Genomic DNA, 18053 nt, shown 5'->3' with positions numbered 1-18053 from the left:
GTCAAAGAGACCAAAAAAAACCATGGGCTGGGCCTTATTGGGCCATTTTAAGGCCCATTAATAATTTTCCAGCTTTTTAAGCAAACGATGTGTGTCATCATCACTTCGTCGCTCAGCACCGCTTAGTGAGAGTGAAGAGAGATGGGAGAACGTTTCTTCCGAAACGAGATGCCAGACTTTGTACCGGAAGAATCCGCCGGAGATGAGGAAAATGTTGCCGGCGTTGATAAAGATTCGTTGACGAAACTGCTCTCACTTCCGTACAAATCATTGTCCAAGAAGCTTCAGAGACTTGCTCTAAGCCTCAAAGATACGGTAAAAAAAACTCACTCTTCAGTTTGATTTTAAGTGTTTGGTATTGGATTTGGTTTGTAAGCTACTGAAATTTCAATTCTGTGTTTTTGAAGGTAGTGTCGGAGACATGGGAACGATCTGGAAAACGTGTTCGAGACTATAGCTTGTATACTGGAGTTCTTGGGACGGCTCATCTCTTGTTCAAGTCTTATCAAGTCACAAGAAACGAAGATGATCTTAAGTTATGCTTAGAGATTGTTGATGCTTGTTATGTAGCTTCAAGAGATTCTGAGTAAAGTCCTCTTTTTTTAAGTGATTAAAATAGATATTATGAGTAATTTTAGGCTGATTGACGCATGATGAGTGTGGTTTTTGAACAGGCGTGTTGTGACATTTATATGTGGTCATGTTGGTGTATGTGCTCTTGGTGCTGTTGCTGCCAAGCATTTAGGTGATGACCAGTTGCGTGATCGTTACTTGGCCCGTTTCAATGAAGTTAGTACAGTTTCTGTTTTTGCAAATAGATGACTTGAGTTGTTGTACTCTGCTTGAGTGTTGCAAAATTTGTCCTTTAACAGATTAGGCTTCCTTGTGACTTGCCATACGAGTTGCTATATGGTAGAGCAGGATACTTGTGGTCATGTTTGTTCTTGAATAAGCATATTGGTCAGGAGAGTGTATCATCTGCAAGAATGGTAATAAAGTTTTTAAAGTTTCTTTTGGTTGTTTGACTCAAGAAAGTTCAAAATTAGCCATCTGGTTTCTATAACTTCAGAGGTCAGTGGTTGAGGAAATCTTCAGGGGAGGAAGACAACTAGGGAAAAGAGGAAGTTGTCCGTTGATGTACGAGTGGCACGGCAAGAGGTACTGGGGTGCTGCACACGGTTCAGCTGGGATCATGAATGTTTTGATGCATATGGAACTTGAACCAGATGAAGTCCAAGATGTCAAATGTACATTAAGCTATATGATACAAAACCGTTTTCCTAGTGGAAATTACCCATCTAGTGAAGGAAGCGAATCAGATCGCCTAGTTCACTGGTGTCACGGTGCTCCTGGTGTTGCTCTCACCCTCGTAAAGGCAGCTCAGGTACTAACCTTTCTTTGTTGTAGGTTGAAATGCTCTTATCAGTAAAAACCACAATGCAAAACTCATTTCTGGATATTGCTCAGGTTTTTAAGACAAAGGAATTCGTAGAGGCAGCAATGGAGGCTGGAGAAGTTGTGTGGAACCGTGGATTGCTTAAACGAGTAGGAATCTGTCACGGTATCAGTGGGAACACATACGTGTTTCTTTCTCTATACCGGTTAACAGGGAAACCAGAGTATTTGTTCCGAGCAAAAGCTTTCGCGTCTTTCCTCCTGGATAGATCAGAGAAGCTCATCTCAGAAGGTAAGATGCATGGAGGAGATGGACCCTTTTCTCTCTTTGAAGGTATCGGAGGAATGGCTTACATGTTTCTCGACATGAACGATCCAAGACAAGCTGTGTTTCCAGGCTATGAGCTCTAAAATGTATAAACCTCCCCAAGTAACAATAAAGCTTAGATACTGCTGAATGAGTGAATGTAAAATAGCTGTCTATATTATATAAGATTTTATACATCACAAGAAAACTAAAAAGCAAATGTGGTTCAGAAGCTTAACGAATACAAGCAAGAAGCAAATCTCTAACATAATCAAAGTTTAATATCCTATTTGATCAGTGAGTGGATAATAATAAATGGACAAACTCATTCAGGGTGTAGGTTTTTCTTGCACGCACTAGTAATGTGGGTTTCGGTAATCATTTCGAGCACGCGAATAGGAGATGTAGTAGAACTGAGAGACGATAGCAGTGAAGAGAGCAAAGGAAGCACCAGCAGCAAACACTCCTTTACGGATCACTTCACAGCTTGGTGGGCTATCAATGTTCCACATCCTCCTGTACTTAGTGTGGTACGCGTTTCTGATTGATCCGGCAAGCAAACATATCTCAGCAATCAAGAAAAACACCCTGTCCAAAACCAATGACAATGATGGGTTAGTACTAAATGAGTGAAACCCTACGAGATTTTGATAAGCATAGAGCTTTACCAACAAACGAGGAAGAGCATAATAGCACAAGCTCTTGAACCACCGGGGTTAAGAGCTTTGCCGCAGCAGAAACACCGGCTAGCTATCATAATAATGACTTGACTAATCAAGAGGAGCACAAATGCACCAGCTCCATAACTTGTAGCTATGTCTGAGCCATACTCACAATACTCATAAACCTTCTCCTTGTCTGGAACAACCGTACCCTGCAAAACAACAAAACAAAGAATTCGAGAAACTTAAGATAGATCTTCAGCCATTTCCTTCTACACCAAACCACTAATCTACAACAAAACCATTGCATTAAGATCTACAATACAGTAATCAAATCTCATTCTTCATATGGTTCCTTTTAAATTCATCCGAAATCTTGAGATATATACTCTACTGCTAGATTCCATTTTTCAGCTCCGTATTGATCAAGAAACATGATTCTTGAATCAGATCTGATAAAGAGTCCACTACAAGAGATCGCACCGACAGAGATTTTGGAACCAAAAAAAAACTCACAAGTAATTTGAAGTCTAAACACTATTCTCACATATTTATCTAAATATAGATTACAATCTCATAAACCAAAATTTGACTTCAAGAGAAATCTGAAAGAGAGTAACGAGCAGTAAAATTAAAGAGAGAGAGAGGTGATTCTTACGACACTTCTTCTTTGTTCAGCGGCAATGGCTAATCCAACAGCAATGAGATCTAGAATGAAGACAATGACGATCACCAGCTTTGAAGCCATGACGATTTTTTTTTCTCAGAGCTTTTCTTGTTTTTTTTATCTTTCCCCTCGAAGTTGTAACTTGTATCGTTTTCTTGATTAAGTAATATATATAGACGAAAATGTCAAGAGACTGTGACCGGATTAAAGAAGATGAAATGACTATTCCTTTCTTTTATTTTATAGTAAAAAAAAAAAAGACAACTTAAATATATGTATATATTTTTAACAATTTAAACATATATACTATTTTTTTTAAGTTTCAGTAAATTAGTGTTAGTAAATAAAATAATTAGGACCCCTGCACGTGGTGCAGGTGAGGGTTTCGTTTGCCTTATTTACGGGTTAATTAAAGGGATCATACATATATAACTTGTTTGATAATTAAAGTTCTTATAAGACTAATTATCCCTCAAAAAAAACAAGATATTGCGATTTTTTTAATTTAATTGTTCGACTTGTTTTGTGGCAAAAAGAAACGTAACTTAGGAACGTTAAATAACAGTCATTGTCTTTATGAAAGTCAAATTGAATGCTTAATTAGATATATTTAAAACGGTTGATCATGTAAATAAATGTGCGCGGTTAAACCGGAATCCGGTTTTCCCGGTTAGGCACTATCTCTCTCGGCCAATTGCATCCAGCCTTTTCGCCAATCAAATAGGTCCACGTACTAGATATGTGATTTTTGGACTATTGCAGGGATAAAGTTGTTTCAGATGAATCGATAGATATATAATATATTCACATGGTAGCTAGAAGCTAAATTAGTATGTCCGCGAATTTTGATTGGTTGATGCTTATATGAACCATTGAGTTAACAAAACACAATGATCATAATTTGTAGCAAGCAATTCCCTGCCGTTTATAGTTTTCTAATGGTTATTCGTATTACAACAAACGCAATTTTATGGTTTACAAACAAAAATGAAGGTCTAGATTAGATATGTTCAATTGTCAAGAGTATGATAGATCGTTAGTGAATAATTTTTTTTTTTTTAATTTGGGTTGGTCATCGAGGAGATAAAAATATATTGGGAGATTCCGTTCGCTAACCATGTTTTGGATTACTGTCGATTTTAGTTCCATTTAATATTTCAGTTTTACTTCCTTGCAATTGTAAATAGATATTTATGATATTTTTGTGTCTATAAATCCCAAGATGGAATATGATAAAAATTCTTCTTTTAAAAAAAAAGAAAACTGAAAGACAAGACTTATTTTGATTATGTTTGTAGGTAGAGTTTTTATTTATTATGGTTTAGTTTGATTATAATTAAAATATGAAAATAAATAATGGTGTAAAAAGGATTTTATGCACTATAAAGACTCAATCAGCTACAGCAACTGGAAAAATATACTATTATGAGATTAAAAATTATCACCGAAACTGTTAAAACAGTCGCAAGAAAGAATGGCAATCAGTCGTAACTGTGCTGGAATATTAAACAATCAGTTATTGTTCCAAAAACAGTTCCTGCGTCTTTTTTTTTATAAACACCACCATCATTACTTTCTGCAATTTTGTGTTTAAAGTAGCAATAATACAATGGTTTTCTTTCGTATCGTTGGTTCAGCGATCATCAAAAGAAAAAGGGCCAAAATGAACTTAGCCACAAATATTTAATTTTCAGCCAAGACATACACCAAAACTCGGATCTTGCATCCACAATCAATATTAAATAATGGACATTGTTGGCCCAATACTTTGTTGCATTCCCTTGACTTGTGGTCGAGTCCTGTCTTTTTCTTCAGTTCAAGGGACAAGACTATATTCTAACTTTCATCGTGTTCTTGAGAAGGTCTATCAAATTCAAATGATAACAAATTAAAGAGCACGAATTCAACAGTCCATGCGTAGTGTGGTCAGAGAAAGAAAAAATAAATAAATGTTTTCTTGTCTACTTCGTGACTAGATTCTCTCAGCGTATTCGTGGAAAGTTTGTAACCTTTGTCGGCTAAATTATAATCAAACGAGAACATAGAAACAAAAAATATATGTATATCCAAGGTGAGGTCTTACTATATTGTAGTCCCTTCTACATTGAGACCTAAACGACCGTTAGTTTTGTTTTTGCCATGAAGAAAATGACTGGTTTATTCCCCAAGGGTATAATCCAAGTTGGGGCACAAGTATGACTTTATCAGTCGATCGACCTTAATTCAAACCGAAAAAATAGTTTCCTTCGGATTGATACCAACTGGTAGTTCGAAACAAGTATAAATCAAGATTTAGTGATCCTCAAATATTTTCTTAATTGCCATGAGTAAACTGTATAAAACCCATGGGTTTGCTCTATACATTTTCTTTACGTTATATTAGAAAAAGTTACATCCACTAGCTGTTTCTAAATGTTGAATTGTAGAGAAGGTTCTTATGACTAATCATCATGTTGATAGAATACATTAATAAGAGATTGTCTTCTTTTGATAAATTATTAATCACAATATAATTTCCGTTGGTAGCAACATATATCATCCATATAATCAGTCTAAACTTTCTGATTAGGGTTTCAATGAATGTGCACTATGTTGTGGTCAAGTTAATCGAAATTTAAATTTGATTTAGTTTCAACGATCTGTATTATTTCTTACCTTTTATTTTCAGTAAAAAAGATGTACATTCAAAACAGTCACGTCCAAAAAAAAATGATAATTTGTATTTTTAAAAAGTTTTACAAATAAACAAAACTTCATTGAAAAATAAAAAGTTTTCTAAAAAAGTTTTAATTCTGTATAAAAAATAAAGAAATTATGAGGGGATTTGTGTTGAAATTTTGACAGTTTCTTGATCTCTCGGAAACTCGTCAAAAATTTATAACTAAATTTTTTAACGCATAATATGTTCGAAATTCATTGAAATATCTAATGAATTTCTGATAAATAAAAAATACAATAATTATATTAAACATTCCTAGATTATTTATGACATACTTCGGGATTGAAAAATTTGACCATCTTTTTAATGAATTTTTGACCATTTTTTCGTAGGAATTCACTTATTTTCTCATAGTATAAATGGTAAAAGAAAAATCATAAACTACCATTTTTGATAGTATAAACGTACTAACCATTTTTGATAACTTGGATCGATTTTAGAATAAAACTCTAAACTACCTATAGAGAACCATATATTCTTATCACCTAAAGCATTTACAATTCGGTTTATATACAGATATCTGACCTTAACACACATAATGAGTCTTCTACCACTTGAACAATACAAATTGCTATTTTATTTCATCATTTGATATATGATAATATGATAACATTATTATTTCTAAAGGGTAAATATGATCATATTATTCATTTGACTCTATGAATTTTACTTGTAGCGTAATACGTAACTAACTACATCAACCTCTTGAGTCTCATAACTAAATTAAAAATGCATTCAAAATTATGTACTTGGCTAGAGAGATGTTAGAAACTCACAAAATCATTGCTTCTCTTAAAATAAATAACGAATTTAGCTTATGTTGGTTGACTTAATTTAGCTATACTGGTTAGCTATATTGGTTAACGAATTTAGCTAAATAACGAATTTAGCTATATTGGTTGACTTAATCTATAATAGTGAGGCCACACAAAAACAAAATAAAAAAGAAAATGTATTTCTCCTTTAACTCGTTCGTACATGAGGAAAAAGAATTTTCAAGCGCACATGGTTAGCTTCTTTGACGGGAAATGGTCAAATCTATTTCAACGACTACATAATTATTTTTACCCTTACCTTTCGTATTCTTCATTCTTCTTACAACTTATACTTAGAAATAGGCATTCAACATGTCTATTACTTTACTTAGAAATATCGTATTTAATTATTAATTTATCGTTAACAAATTAACAAAGAAAATAAAATCAATGGACCCAAGTTAGTAACCTACTAGTCCGTCTGTGCAGAGTTCTGGATTATTTAGTACTCTACAATTTAGTCATACATATATACTTTAGACTCTTTTTTCTTTTTCTTTGGCAGCACATATAAAACTCTTGTGGGTTAATACATTAATTTTAGTATCATTTTTAGGTGACTCTCTGTTTCAGAAAAAATGATTTTTTTTTTCTGTAAATATGTTATCGTCTTAACATAATATATAGTCACACTAAAAAATTGTATTATATTGTATCCGACAGATATTTGTATAAAACTTTGTCATGGATACTATAGAGTGGTTATTTAGTGAAAACATAATATTTTAAGTTTACATGACTTAATCGATCAGAGAATTTGGTTGGAAAACAATAAATTATAATAATTATAAAATGAACTATATTTTTGTTGACGCGGCCAACGTCTATTAAACATTCTATTCTTATATTGTTCAAAATCCACCATATTGCTCTTCTTTGTCTTCTTCTCTGATTCAAGCCCATTTATCCACGACAATTTTACTTCAAACCCTATATATATATTTACTTATACATACACATACATAGTTACACATACACCTAAGATACTCAAAGCCCCTATTCATCATCCAAACCTCAACCTAATTCATTACATCGCACGAGAAAGTATAACCATGATCTCTAGGGTTTTCAACTTCATGAAAGAATCCAAAGCCGTTCAGCTAAACAACAATTTATTTCTCGATCTTCTCTCTGCCGCACCATCAGCCAAACCCAAACCGCTGCTCGACGTGTTCATCAACCATAGAGGAACCGACACAAAGAGAAACATCGCAACATTGCTTTACGACAACCTCAGATCCCGGAACTTACGTCCATTCTTGGATTGCAAGAACATGAAGCCCGGAGACAAGCTTTTTGATCATATCAACAGCGCCATTCTCACTTCTAAAGTGGCCGTAACCGTTTTCTCTCCCAACTACTGCGACTCTTATTTTTGTCTCCACGAGCTTGCTCTTATAATGGAGTCTAGGAAGAGAGTCATACCAATATTTTGCGACATCAAACCTTCACAACTTGATGTTACGATCGAGAGGCTGACATGTTCTGATGATGAAATCCATAGGTTTCGACGGGCTCTCCAAGAAGCTAAAGATATCGTTGGACTCACGTTCGATTCCTACAGAGGGTAATTTTAATTTTCTATCATATTTTTTTATTATCATTTCTGTTCCATATATTATTTATGTATTTTTTATTAAGTTGCTGATTTAACTTACCATTTTTCATTTCGTGTGGTATTTAGGAATTTGTCGGAGGTTGTTACAATTGCATCGGATGTTATCGTCGAGAGGTTGGTCGAGTTAGAGGCTGAAGATGGAAATTTTTAGGCGTTTGGACGAAGTTTTAATTAACTCCAAACTAATTGCTTCTCAATAGTTTTTCCTAATCCTAAGATTAATTAATTTAATTTATTTCATTCATGCATATATATCTCAACATATCAATATTTGACGGAAGAGGCAACTGTTTGTTTCTTTTTTTTTTTTTTTTTTTTTTTTTTTTTTTTTTTTTTAATATGAGGATTTCTAATCTCCTTTATTGTTTGTAGTTTTTTTTTTTTTGGTTTTTTTTGTGAGTGGCAAGTAATGACTTTTGTAAGTTCAAGAAAAAAACATTATTTTTTTTACATAATTTATCTACAATTTTTAAATAAATACGAAGAATGCGTGCATATACATAGACGTTTTTAACATGACTGCATGTGTAAATGGAATAAGTCAAAACAAGGTTCCCATTCAAATAATTAAATTTTCTTTACACGTAAACCATGGCTATAATTAATTTTGAAACACAACTATGTCCACATTAAACATAATAATCAATACAAATTTTAAACAAGATTGAAACATAGTTTGAGGCAGATAAATATCTGAAAAATCATGTTTTAAACTTTCAAAGTGTCACTGGGTAACATTTTAAACCTCAAGAGAATTTCACTAACACTATAAACCTTTAAAATGATTTTACTAACATTTTGAACTTTTAAAATGTTTTTACTAACACTTTAAACCTTCAAACTAACTTTCATTTTTGTACCGCCATAAAAAATAACAGAATAATAATATCCGTCAACGCAAAATAGTTAAATTATATTGGTTTAATTTAAATTCTAATAAGTTTTAGTTTTTATAAATAAATAAAAAGATAAAAAAATAAATTTGTGTTCATCTTCATTGCAGACACAACTTTTACGACGTTACTCTTCACATTATTAATCATTTTAATAAATGCATCTCCACTGGATTCTGATTCAAATCGATTGACTTTTCATTGGAAACCAATGAATTTTCTAAATATATTGTCGTCTTCGGTTTTACATTTGTCAAATGTTTTAACCTTACCTCTGATTCTTCATTTTTTGCTTTGATGTATTTTTAATTGTTTATATCAATCGTCATAAATAATTAAATTAAATTAAATTAATTAAACAAGCATTTAAATTAAACCAGCATAGTTTAACTATTTCACGTTGACGGATTTTACTGTTTCGTCATCGAAAAGTTATTTTTAAAGTTTAAAGTGTTAGTGAAATTATTTTAAAAATTAATAATATTAGTGAAAATACCTCAAAGTTTAAAGTGCTACTCAATGATACTTTGAATGTTTAAACGTGATTTTCCCGATAAATATGATGCATCCACATATTTTCAACGTGTAAATTATGAGTTCAAATGAGTTATGCGGAAGCAGAGCTTGTTTTGTGGGGGTTGGCAAACGTCTTTTTTACTTGTGAAAATTAAAATGGGTTTGGGCTCTAAAACCCATCAAATTTTCATTTTTCTTGAAGCTGTTGGGAAGAGGAGACTAAGAAGTAAAGAAGGAAGAAACCACAACTCAAGCGTAGATAGGTCTCAATTAGACAGATCAGTTTAACGGTATTATTAGATATTTTATTAAGTTCAGAATCACACCTTTAAATAGAAGCTTATAATAGTTAAGATCAAAGAGGATACTGCTCAATGGTTTTTAGCGCAACAAGTGGAAGAAGAAGACGCTCAAAAAGAGGTTCCTCAAGAGACTGGTAAGATCTTCTTGGAGACCCCAGATAGACCTTGGTTAAAATGTAATATCGCTTTCTCTTGAGGTAAAGTGAAGTGTTTGGGAGGGCTGCTTGGGTTCTCCAAAATTTTGAAGATAAAGTAATACTGCATTCTAGAAAATCTTTCATTGATATGGACTCGAAAAAGGAGATGGAATTGGAATGTTGGTTATGGGCATTACAAAGCCTCATAAGTCTCAAAATAAGAAGAGTTATCACTACAACAAATATGAGTATTGATAGCAGATTATAATAGCACAATTTCTGTAATTGCTATTAAAAGTGAAATGAGATTTGTCAAATAGACTCATAGCATTGCACTAATGCTATGCCTAAAAATCAATAAGCGGGAACTAAAACACCTGATTCCGCCGTAATTTTATGAGCAAGCGCCAACACTTAGAAAATAAAAATACATTTTGGCGGTCTATGAACAAAAACATTAAATTTCATAGCACTAGGAAAAAAAAAGACAAAATAAAGAAGGCAAAAAAAAAAGACAAAACCATCGAGTTCTCCGTCGACTCGTTTGATCACCATCTCCGCGGACTCCTTTGCTCGCCGTCTCTGGAGATTCCATTGCTCGTCATCTCCGTTGAGTTCATCTTTTCCATCTCTCGCCATCTCCGCCGACTCCATTGCTCGCCATCTCGATTCGATCTATCTCACTCTCTTAATTCGCATCAGCTCTCCTCAGATCTGATTTCAATCCAAGATTTTCAAGGTCTTCAGGTGAGTTGAAAGTGAGTCCATAGTAGCAATACACAGCAGTGTGTTTCGTTGGTTGTTTTATTTGGATAATAATTACAGCTTCTTGTTAATAGGTGTGGGTTCTCAGATTTCGGGGGAAGAATACAATCACGATAGAGGTTAGACACATCTATCGATTTCTTGGCCTTTTGTATCCTTTTGTAGTTGCAGTGTCTCTATGATTGACTGTAGAAAATATGTTTAACTTGTGGTCACTGTTGCTTGTATCCTATACCGTTTGAACTATGTCAAGGAAAACTAGGATTTTTAAGAAAAATGTTGGACAAGGCATGGGTGCATTTATGCAGGTAAGTATAATTGTTAAAAGTGTTTTCTTTATTCATTTGGACTAGTGTTGTTGAAGTCGTTAGTGTCAAATTAGCAGTTAATGGAAAGATAATTTGTCTGTGTGCCGGATGCCGCAATTTAGAGCGCCATACATGCAACGAGGTTGTGTCTCATTTAGTTATAAATGGAATGGATGAGGCTTACAAGAGACGTACTGATTGGTTTCACCATGGAGAAGATAACTTTGGAATAAAATGTGGAATGCTGAGATTCTGGGTTTATACGAAGCTGCTAAATGGTCTGATGAAGATTTAGCTTGTAAGGGTTCAGATTTATGTGAGGCTGCTGAGGGTGAGGATAGGCAAGAAGATGAGTTTTTTGCAAAACTTGTAGATGCTGAAATGCCATTATATCCAACGTGTGTGAATCATAGTAAGCTATCAGCTACAGTTACACTGTTTCGGATTAAAACTCAAAATGGTAGGTCAGACAAGAGCTTCGATAATATACTGGAAACTTTACCAAAAATGTTACCTGAAGACAATGTACCACACACATCAACCTATGACGTCAAGAATTTTCTGAAATCTTTTGATATGGGATATCAAAAGATTCATGCTTGTGTGAACGACTGCTGCTTATTCAGAAAGAAGCTGAAGAAGGTTGATACTTGTCCAAAATGCAAATCTTCAAGATGGAAGACCAACATGCACACTGGAGAAGTCAAGAAGGGTGTTCCACAGAAGGTTTTGAGGTACTTCCCAATAATCCCTCGTCTGAAAAGGAGGTTCAAATCGGAGAAAGTGGCTGCGGATTTGTGATGGCATTTCAATAACAAGAGCACTGACGGGAAATTGCGCCACCCAGTAGACTCAGTGACATGGAAGTCAATGAATGAAAAGTCTCCTTCTTTCGCAGCTGAGCAGAGGAACTTGCGACTTGGGCTCTCTACTGATGGGTTTAACCCATTTAACATGAAGAACAGCCGATACAGTAGTTTGCCTATGTTGCTGGTTAATTATAACATGGCTCCTGACTTATGTATGAAGGAGAAAACATCATGCTTAGTTTGTTGATTCCTGGACCGCACCAACCTGGTAATAGTATAGATGTTTACTTAGAACCTCTTATAGAAGATTTAAATCATTTGTGGTCTAAAGACGAGATAACTTACGATGCATTTAGTAAAACAACTTTTACGTTGAGGGCGATGCTTCTTTGGACCATAAGTGATTTCCCAGCATATGGAAATCTTGCTGGTTGTAAAGTAAAGGGTAAGATGGGTTGTCCTATATGTGGGAAGCACACAAATAGTTTGTGGCTGAGTCATAGTAGGAAGCATGTATATATGTGCCACCGAAAAAGTTTGTCTCCGTTACATAGTTTTCGAGGAAAGAATAATTGGTTTGATGGTAAAGCAGAGCATGAAACAAAGGGAAGGATACTCACGGGTAGAAATATTTCCTTACTACTGAGAAACTACAAGAATGATTTTGGTAATAGAAAAGATACTGGGAAAAAGAGATCTAGAGCTGGTTGTGACATACCATCTGATAACGAAGATGAATAAAGTGCATCTGATGATGAAGAAGAAGACTTAGCAGAAAAATATGAAGAGGAGTTATCTAGATGGAAGAAAAGATCAATATTCTTCACAATGCCTTATTGGGAGGAATGTAAAATACTTATAGAGTTTCCATTGTGATCACTTGTATATGACTTTCAACTTATTGCTCTATTATATGCTTTGTCTTGACAAGGAGCTCCCAGTAAGACATAACATAGACATGATGCATGTGTAGAGAAATGTGGCTGCAAGCTTGATTTCCACATTTTGGCAATTCAAAGGATGAACTAAAAGCTAGGAAGGACCTCGAAACTCTTGGTATCAAGAATGATTTGCATCCAAAAGCTCACGGTAAAAGGACACTACTTCCCGCAGGTCCTTGGTCTTTGTCATAGTCAGAAAAAAAAATATTCTGTAAGCGGCTCTTTGACTTTAAAGGTCCGGATGGCTATTGCTCTAACATATCTACTTGTGTATCATTAGAGGAGTGTAAAGTGATGGGACTCAAATCTCATGATTACCACGTCCTGATGCAACAACTGCTACCAGTTGCTGTTAGAGTTTTACTACCTAAGGGTCCTAGAATAGCCATTTTCCGCATATGCGCATTCTTCAACGTATTGTGCCAAAGATTTATTGATATGGAACAACTCCAAATAATGGAAACAGAAATTGTGGAGACTCTATCCATGTTTGAAAGATTTTGGCCACCTAGTTTCTTTGACATCATGGTGCACTAGTGTGTGCATCTAGGAAGAGAAGCCCGACTAGCTGGTCCTATCCATTTCCGATGGATGTATCCATTTGAGAGGTAATGTCCTTTTTTTTATTTTAGTTTTATCTTCAAGAACTAAATTAGTGAATCTAATTGGACTTATTGCTTACCTATTTGGTGTTCATTACAAACAGATACATGAAAGTATTAAAAGACTATGTTAGAAACCCAGCAAGACCAGAGGGGTGTATAGCTGAGTCCTATCTTGCAGAAGAATGCATGAAGTTCAGCTCTGATTTCTTGAAGACGACAACAAATGTAGAAGAAAAAGAGGAGAGGAACACTGAGTATGAGAGCCACTCCATCCTAGAAGGTCGTCCTATATCAGCTGGGACCTCATTCAATCTCACTGATATGGATAGAAAAATAGCCCACCTTGCTGTAATCCAGAACACGACTATGGTGGAACCTTACATTGAGTAAGTTTTTCTTATTACGTTGTACATTATTTATTCTTATAGTAATTGTTTCTGATGAATTTTCTTGTTTCTTGTTTATATGCAAGTGCTCATTTACAGCATCTACAAGACTCATATGGTAGATGTAGACGTGATGCAAGTTATTTATGGAGTATGCACACTCAAAATTTCCCAACGTGGCTAAAGCAACAAGCATGTTATACTATATTTGTCATTTTTGGTGGCTATTTAATTAGTAGTTCAGCTGACCTTTTTTTGTTAAGGACGAGACACTTAAGTGGTTGGCTTATGGTCCACGTAGTATAGCCAGATCTTATACAGGCTATATTGTGAATGGCATGCAGTTTCATACAAAGTCAATGCATAGGCTAAGTCAGAATAGTGGGGTTTACTATGAGGCAACAGCAATGTGTAGATCTAGTGCAAGGGACACAGCACAAGTGGTAGATGTTGTATCATACTATGGCAGAATAGTTGATATTATCTTGTTAGACTACAATGTCTTCTACGTCCCAATATTCCGGTGTCATTTGGATGTTAAAGGTAACAATGTTAAGGTAGAAGATGGCTTTACGCTGATTAATATGAATCAGAGCCAAATGTCATTTGCAAAAGACCCATTCATTTTAGCCTCTCACGCGAGACAAATATTTTATTCTAGGGAGAATGATGAATCTAGTTGGTTTGTAGTTTTGAAAGGTCCATCTAGAAGATACAGTGATGAGAATGAGGAAGATGGGTATGAGATGTTGGACCATTACCTTCGGATATTGACATGACTCTAGAGGACGTAGCAGATGAGGCTCAAAATGTCAGAGATGATTGTGAAAGAATTTTTGTGTGATTGCGTTCATTTTCTGTTTTTTTTCTTTCTAAAAGGGGATAGTGATTGGTTTATCATACTGTTATGTTTTTTTTTGTTTTTGGATAATTGGTCTGTCTTTGAGTCTATATTTGAGTTTCCCTTTGAGTTTTACAGATGGATTGCGATGGGGGTAAGGGAAAAAAGGGTGCAAGGAAAAGGAAGACCAACGTAGAAGAAGAAGACCCTGAATTCGTTGGCACCATATATCCACATGACACGCAGCCTCAAGACACACAGTTTGATGAACCACAACCTCAGACTGTTCTCGATAGCCATATGGTTGGGTCTGAAGCTGCTAAGGACGATACATAACAAGGAGCCGAGAAAGAGTCCACTGCTGTCTCTGAGGAGGCTACTGATACGGTTCTGCCCGAGCCTAAAAAACACATAGGACCAACAAAGATGAAAGATATTGCCAAGGATCCTAATACACGAATAAGAGTACAATTCACTGAATTTGGAGAACCGTGTAGAGAAGGATCGGTTAAGTTGTCTTCCTACTTAGGTCCCTTGGTAAGAGAACATGTTCATGTTGTCATAGAAGATTGGAGAAAATTTGGTGAGGAGCTGAAGACAGTTCTATGGAAATCTGTTAAGGTAATTTAATTTCAGTCACATTCACAATTAATTTGCTATAAGTACTCTTATCTTTTTTTTTCTTACGTTATTGTAGATACGGTTTGAACTAGATGGAGAATATGAGAAAGTGACTGTTATGAAGCAGATGGGATGTTTATGGAGGGCCTCTAAGTCACGTTTGGTTAATCAGATTAGGAAAGCTCCGAACAACGTAGAAAGAATGAAGCTGCGACCAGACAATATTCCTACGGCAGAGTTTAGGAAGTTTGTCAAAGACAAGACTAGTCAAGAGTTTAAGGTACTAACTTGTAATTAATTTATTTTCCACATTTACTGTGCTAATACTTTTATATAGGCTGTTAGTGATTCATACAAGGAAAGAAGACGTAAGCAGATTCCTCACACATGTAGCCGTAAAGGAATGGTTAGATTGGCCGAAGTTTTAGTAAGTCTCAGTCAGTGATTATCACTATCTTTTGGACACCAGTTCTGACAATGGTTTCTTAATGTTACTGAATGTGTGTTATAATTACGCAGAGAAAAGAGAGCTCAGATGAAGTGACTAGACTGAATGTGTTGGTCAAGTCACGAACTAAAAAGGATGGGACAGCAGTGAACACGGATGCTGCTGCAAAGATTGTAAGTCATTCTTTTATGATCCTCTCTTCTATGTTTTTCATAATAATTTACCTCTATAAACATAAGTCCGACATTTACTAGGAAATGGCAAATGAGTTCGTTCTGTCTACTGCTCCATCATCATCACCATCAAACCCAAAAGAAGACACTCTTGCTCAGATCTTGGGACCTGACAATCCTGAGACGCATGAGGGCAATGGGTAGAGGAATGAGTATGACCAAACTTGCTTGTTTCCAGATGAAAATATGTGACTCAAATGCAACAGATCCAAATTCAGTTGCAGCAACAGGTCAATGAATTACAAGATGCTCTTGTGAAACTGAATAGTCCTGTAAGTCTGTAAGTTTATGTCATTAGATTAATGGTCTAGTAAAATGGTAACTAATTATATTTCTTCTCATTTTACAGCGTCAATTTTCGGAAGTTGGTGAACATTCAACACCAAGAGTAAGTGTTAATGTATAATGAGATTTGTTGATGTTTGGTATTGAAAAGTTAACGGATTCTAACTATTATTTACCTTTGTAGAGTGTAAACCAAAAACCGCAGCCTAAGTGCATTCTGTATGATTGGTATGGCTCTAAATTCAAAGTAGTCGAGGGTCGTATTCTGCCTTTTGATCACATGGACTTCGTCAACAATGGGCCCTAATTCAGTCAGGTGTTGGTTGAGACCGCTTTTGAAGAAGATGCTTTTCTTTGGAGACCTGCGGCAAATATGTTTAGTATTGGTCAAGCTGTAGGAGAAACTATTGCGTGGCCTCAAGATTGTGTTGATGCTATTGAGCAGGAGTTAGGACCAGAAGACATTCCGCCTAAGGTAATGTTTTCTTAATCTGATTGATTGTACTTAGGATTTGATCTCTACGTTTTAGTGTTCTTAAATCTAATAATATTTTTCTATATTGGACTTATTTTGTTTAACAGAGACCAAGTACAATTTCCATGAACAAGTGCAAACTTCTACATTGGCTATCAAATGATGATAAACATGTTGCTGAAGGCCGTTGGTAGACTCGTGATCCCAAAGCTTTGGTGAATGGCCTTCTTCTTAGACCAAATGCCATTAAAGTTTTTGTGGATGCGGTTAATGAACCTGAGACATTTCTTTGGCGGCCAACAGAAGAGCTCTCAAATCTTCATGACTCTTTGAAGTCGTTTGTAGCATGGCCATTCAACAGAGTTTTAATCGAAGATTTAAGTACAGAGGCACTAGCTACAACATCTCCTCGTACGCAGTCACAAGTACTCACTCCAGCAGCTCTTACGAAGAGTTCAAAACCACTTTCACAATCTCCTTCAAGTTCATCTCAGCAGGTAAATTTCAATGTTTTTGGTACTTATAAAATATGTTATGATCGTTAGCAGTGATGCCTTTGGTAAACCTTACATATTATTTATACTATGCAGCATAGTTCTCCAAAACAGATTGTCAAGGAGAATCAGAAGTGCAAACTGCTGGACATTACCGTTCAGAATAGGGTTGTTGCAGAAGGACGCTGGTCTTCAAACAACCCAGAGCAGTTAGTGCGTTTTGTTCCCTTGGGTCGTAATGCAGTCCGTGTGTGGATTGATCTAGTGAAGGTGCCTGATGTGAAGGTTTGGAGGCCTAATTCTGCTATTGAGTGCATGGAGAATGCTATTGGTACCACTATAGCATGGCCTGAAGAAAAGTTGTCATCATTTGATGTGGAGTAAAGAACCGTATGATTTTCTACTTTCGTTGTTGTGGCAAATGAGACTTGTGTTCTTTGTTTGAGATTTATGGAATTGAATTCTGGGTTCATTGTTGGGAAATAACAATGTTTGATATTTTCTATTATGGAATACAATTTCAGCTTTATCACAGGTTTCTATACTTTCAAATTGTAACTTCATGTGAATATGCTGTATAGGGAACGGTTTATAGTAATCAGAAGACCACCCTAATTGATCATTATAGCAGGCAAATGAAGTCATTGTACACTCACTTCGTAGCACATAATAAAAGCTACAACTCAGATACAAATAGCTCAACACCAATGCTAAGAGAAATAATCAATGGCATTAACATAGATCTACTAAAAACTAACTCATAGAAAGAAAATATAGCTACGTTTAATGTACATATAGCAAGCAAAAAGTA

The 18053-nt window shown here is 35.2% G+C and overlaps 2 protein-coding genes and 3 pseudogenes across 3 annotated transcripts; 4 read left to right on the top strand and 1 right to left on the bottom strand.

Annotated features, from left to right (window-relative positions):
• The first annotated feature begins 78 nt into the window (after positions 1–78).
• On the top strand, positions 79–1917 carry LOC104742790 (lanC-like protein GCR2). Of its 2 annotated transcripts, none has more exons than XM_010463841.3 (6): positions 79–315; positions 408–586; positions 675–789; positions 873–989; positions 1070–1384; positions 1468–1917. In XM_010463841.3, the coding sequence occupies exons 1-6, from the start codon at positions 142–144 to the stop codon at positions 1804–1806; spliced, it is 1239 nt and encodes a 412-aa protein (XP_010462143.1). In that variant the 5' UTR covers positions 79–141; the 3' UTR covers positions 1807–1917. The 2 variants fall into 2 exon arrangements, with proteins under 2 accessions (XP_010462143.1, XP_087341727.1); XM_087485601.1 differs by having other exon boundaries at positions 108–315; positions 412–586.
• LOC104742791 (uncharacterized) lies at positions 1858–3304 on the bottom strand. Its single transcript, XM_010463842.3, has 3 exons — positions 3023–3304; positions 2371–2576; positions 1858–2290 (listed from the first exon to the last, which is right to left on the bottom strand). Exons 1-3 carry the CDS (start codon positions 3110–3112, stop codon positions 2059–2061), a joined length of 528 nt encoding a protein of 175 aa, XP_010462144.1. The 5' UTR covers positions 3113–3304; the 3' UTR covers positions 1858–2058.
• Positions 3305–7617: 4313 nt separating this feature from the next.
• On the top strand, positions 7618–8136 carry LOC104744110 (putative 2' cyclic ADP-D-ribose synthase BdTIR pseudogene; annotated as a pseudogene).
• A 5644-nt stretch (positions 8137–13780) lies between these two features.
• Positions 13781–14689, top strand: LOC104744109 (uncharacterized; annotated as a pseudogene).
• Positions 14690–15058: 369 nt separating this feature from the next.
• Positions 15059–17626, top strand: LOC147928910 (uncharacterized; annotated as a pseudogene).
• Positions 17627–18053: the final 427 nt, after the last annotated feature.

The sequence above is a fragment of the Camelina sativa genome, chromosome 14, assembly GCF_030686135.1.
Source record: "Camelina sativa cultivar CO46 ecotype springtype chromosome 14, ASM3068613v1".
In the NCBI taxonomy this organism is placed as follows: domain Eukaryota; kingdom Viridiplantae; phylum Streptophyta; class Magnoliopsida; order Brassicales; family Brassicaceae; genus Camelina; species Camelina sativa.
Note: the sequence above shows the minus strand (reverse complement) of the source record. Positions and strands in the feature narration are given on the sequence as shown.

Coding starts and splice junctions, on each gene's coding strand:
- LOC104742790 (XM_010463841.3), top strand. CDS start 142: ATGGGAGAACGTTTCTTCCGAAACGAGATGCCAGACTTTGTACCGGAA. Junction 316..407: donor CTCTAAGCCTCAAAGATACG/GTAAAAAAAACT, acceptor GTGTTTTTGAAG/GTAGTGTCGGAGACATGGGA. Junction 790..872: donor ACTTGGCCCGTTTCAATGAA/GTTAGTACAGTT, acceptor GTCCTTTAACAG/ATTAGGCTTCCTTGTGACTT.
- LOC104742791 (XM_010463842.3), bottom strand. CDS start 3,112: ATGGCTTCAAAGCTGGTGATCGTCATTGTCTTCATTCTAGATCTCATT. Junction 2,577..3,022: donor CTGAACAAAGAAGAAGTGTC/GTAAGAATCACC, acceptor GTTGTTTTGCAG/GGTACGGTTGTTCCAGACAA. Junction 2,291..2,370: donor ATGCTCTTCCTCGTTTGTTG/GTAAAGCTCTAT, acceptor GGTTTTGGACAG/GGTGTTTTTCTTGATTGCTG.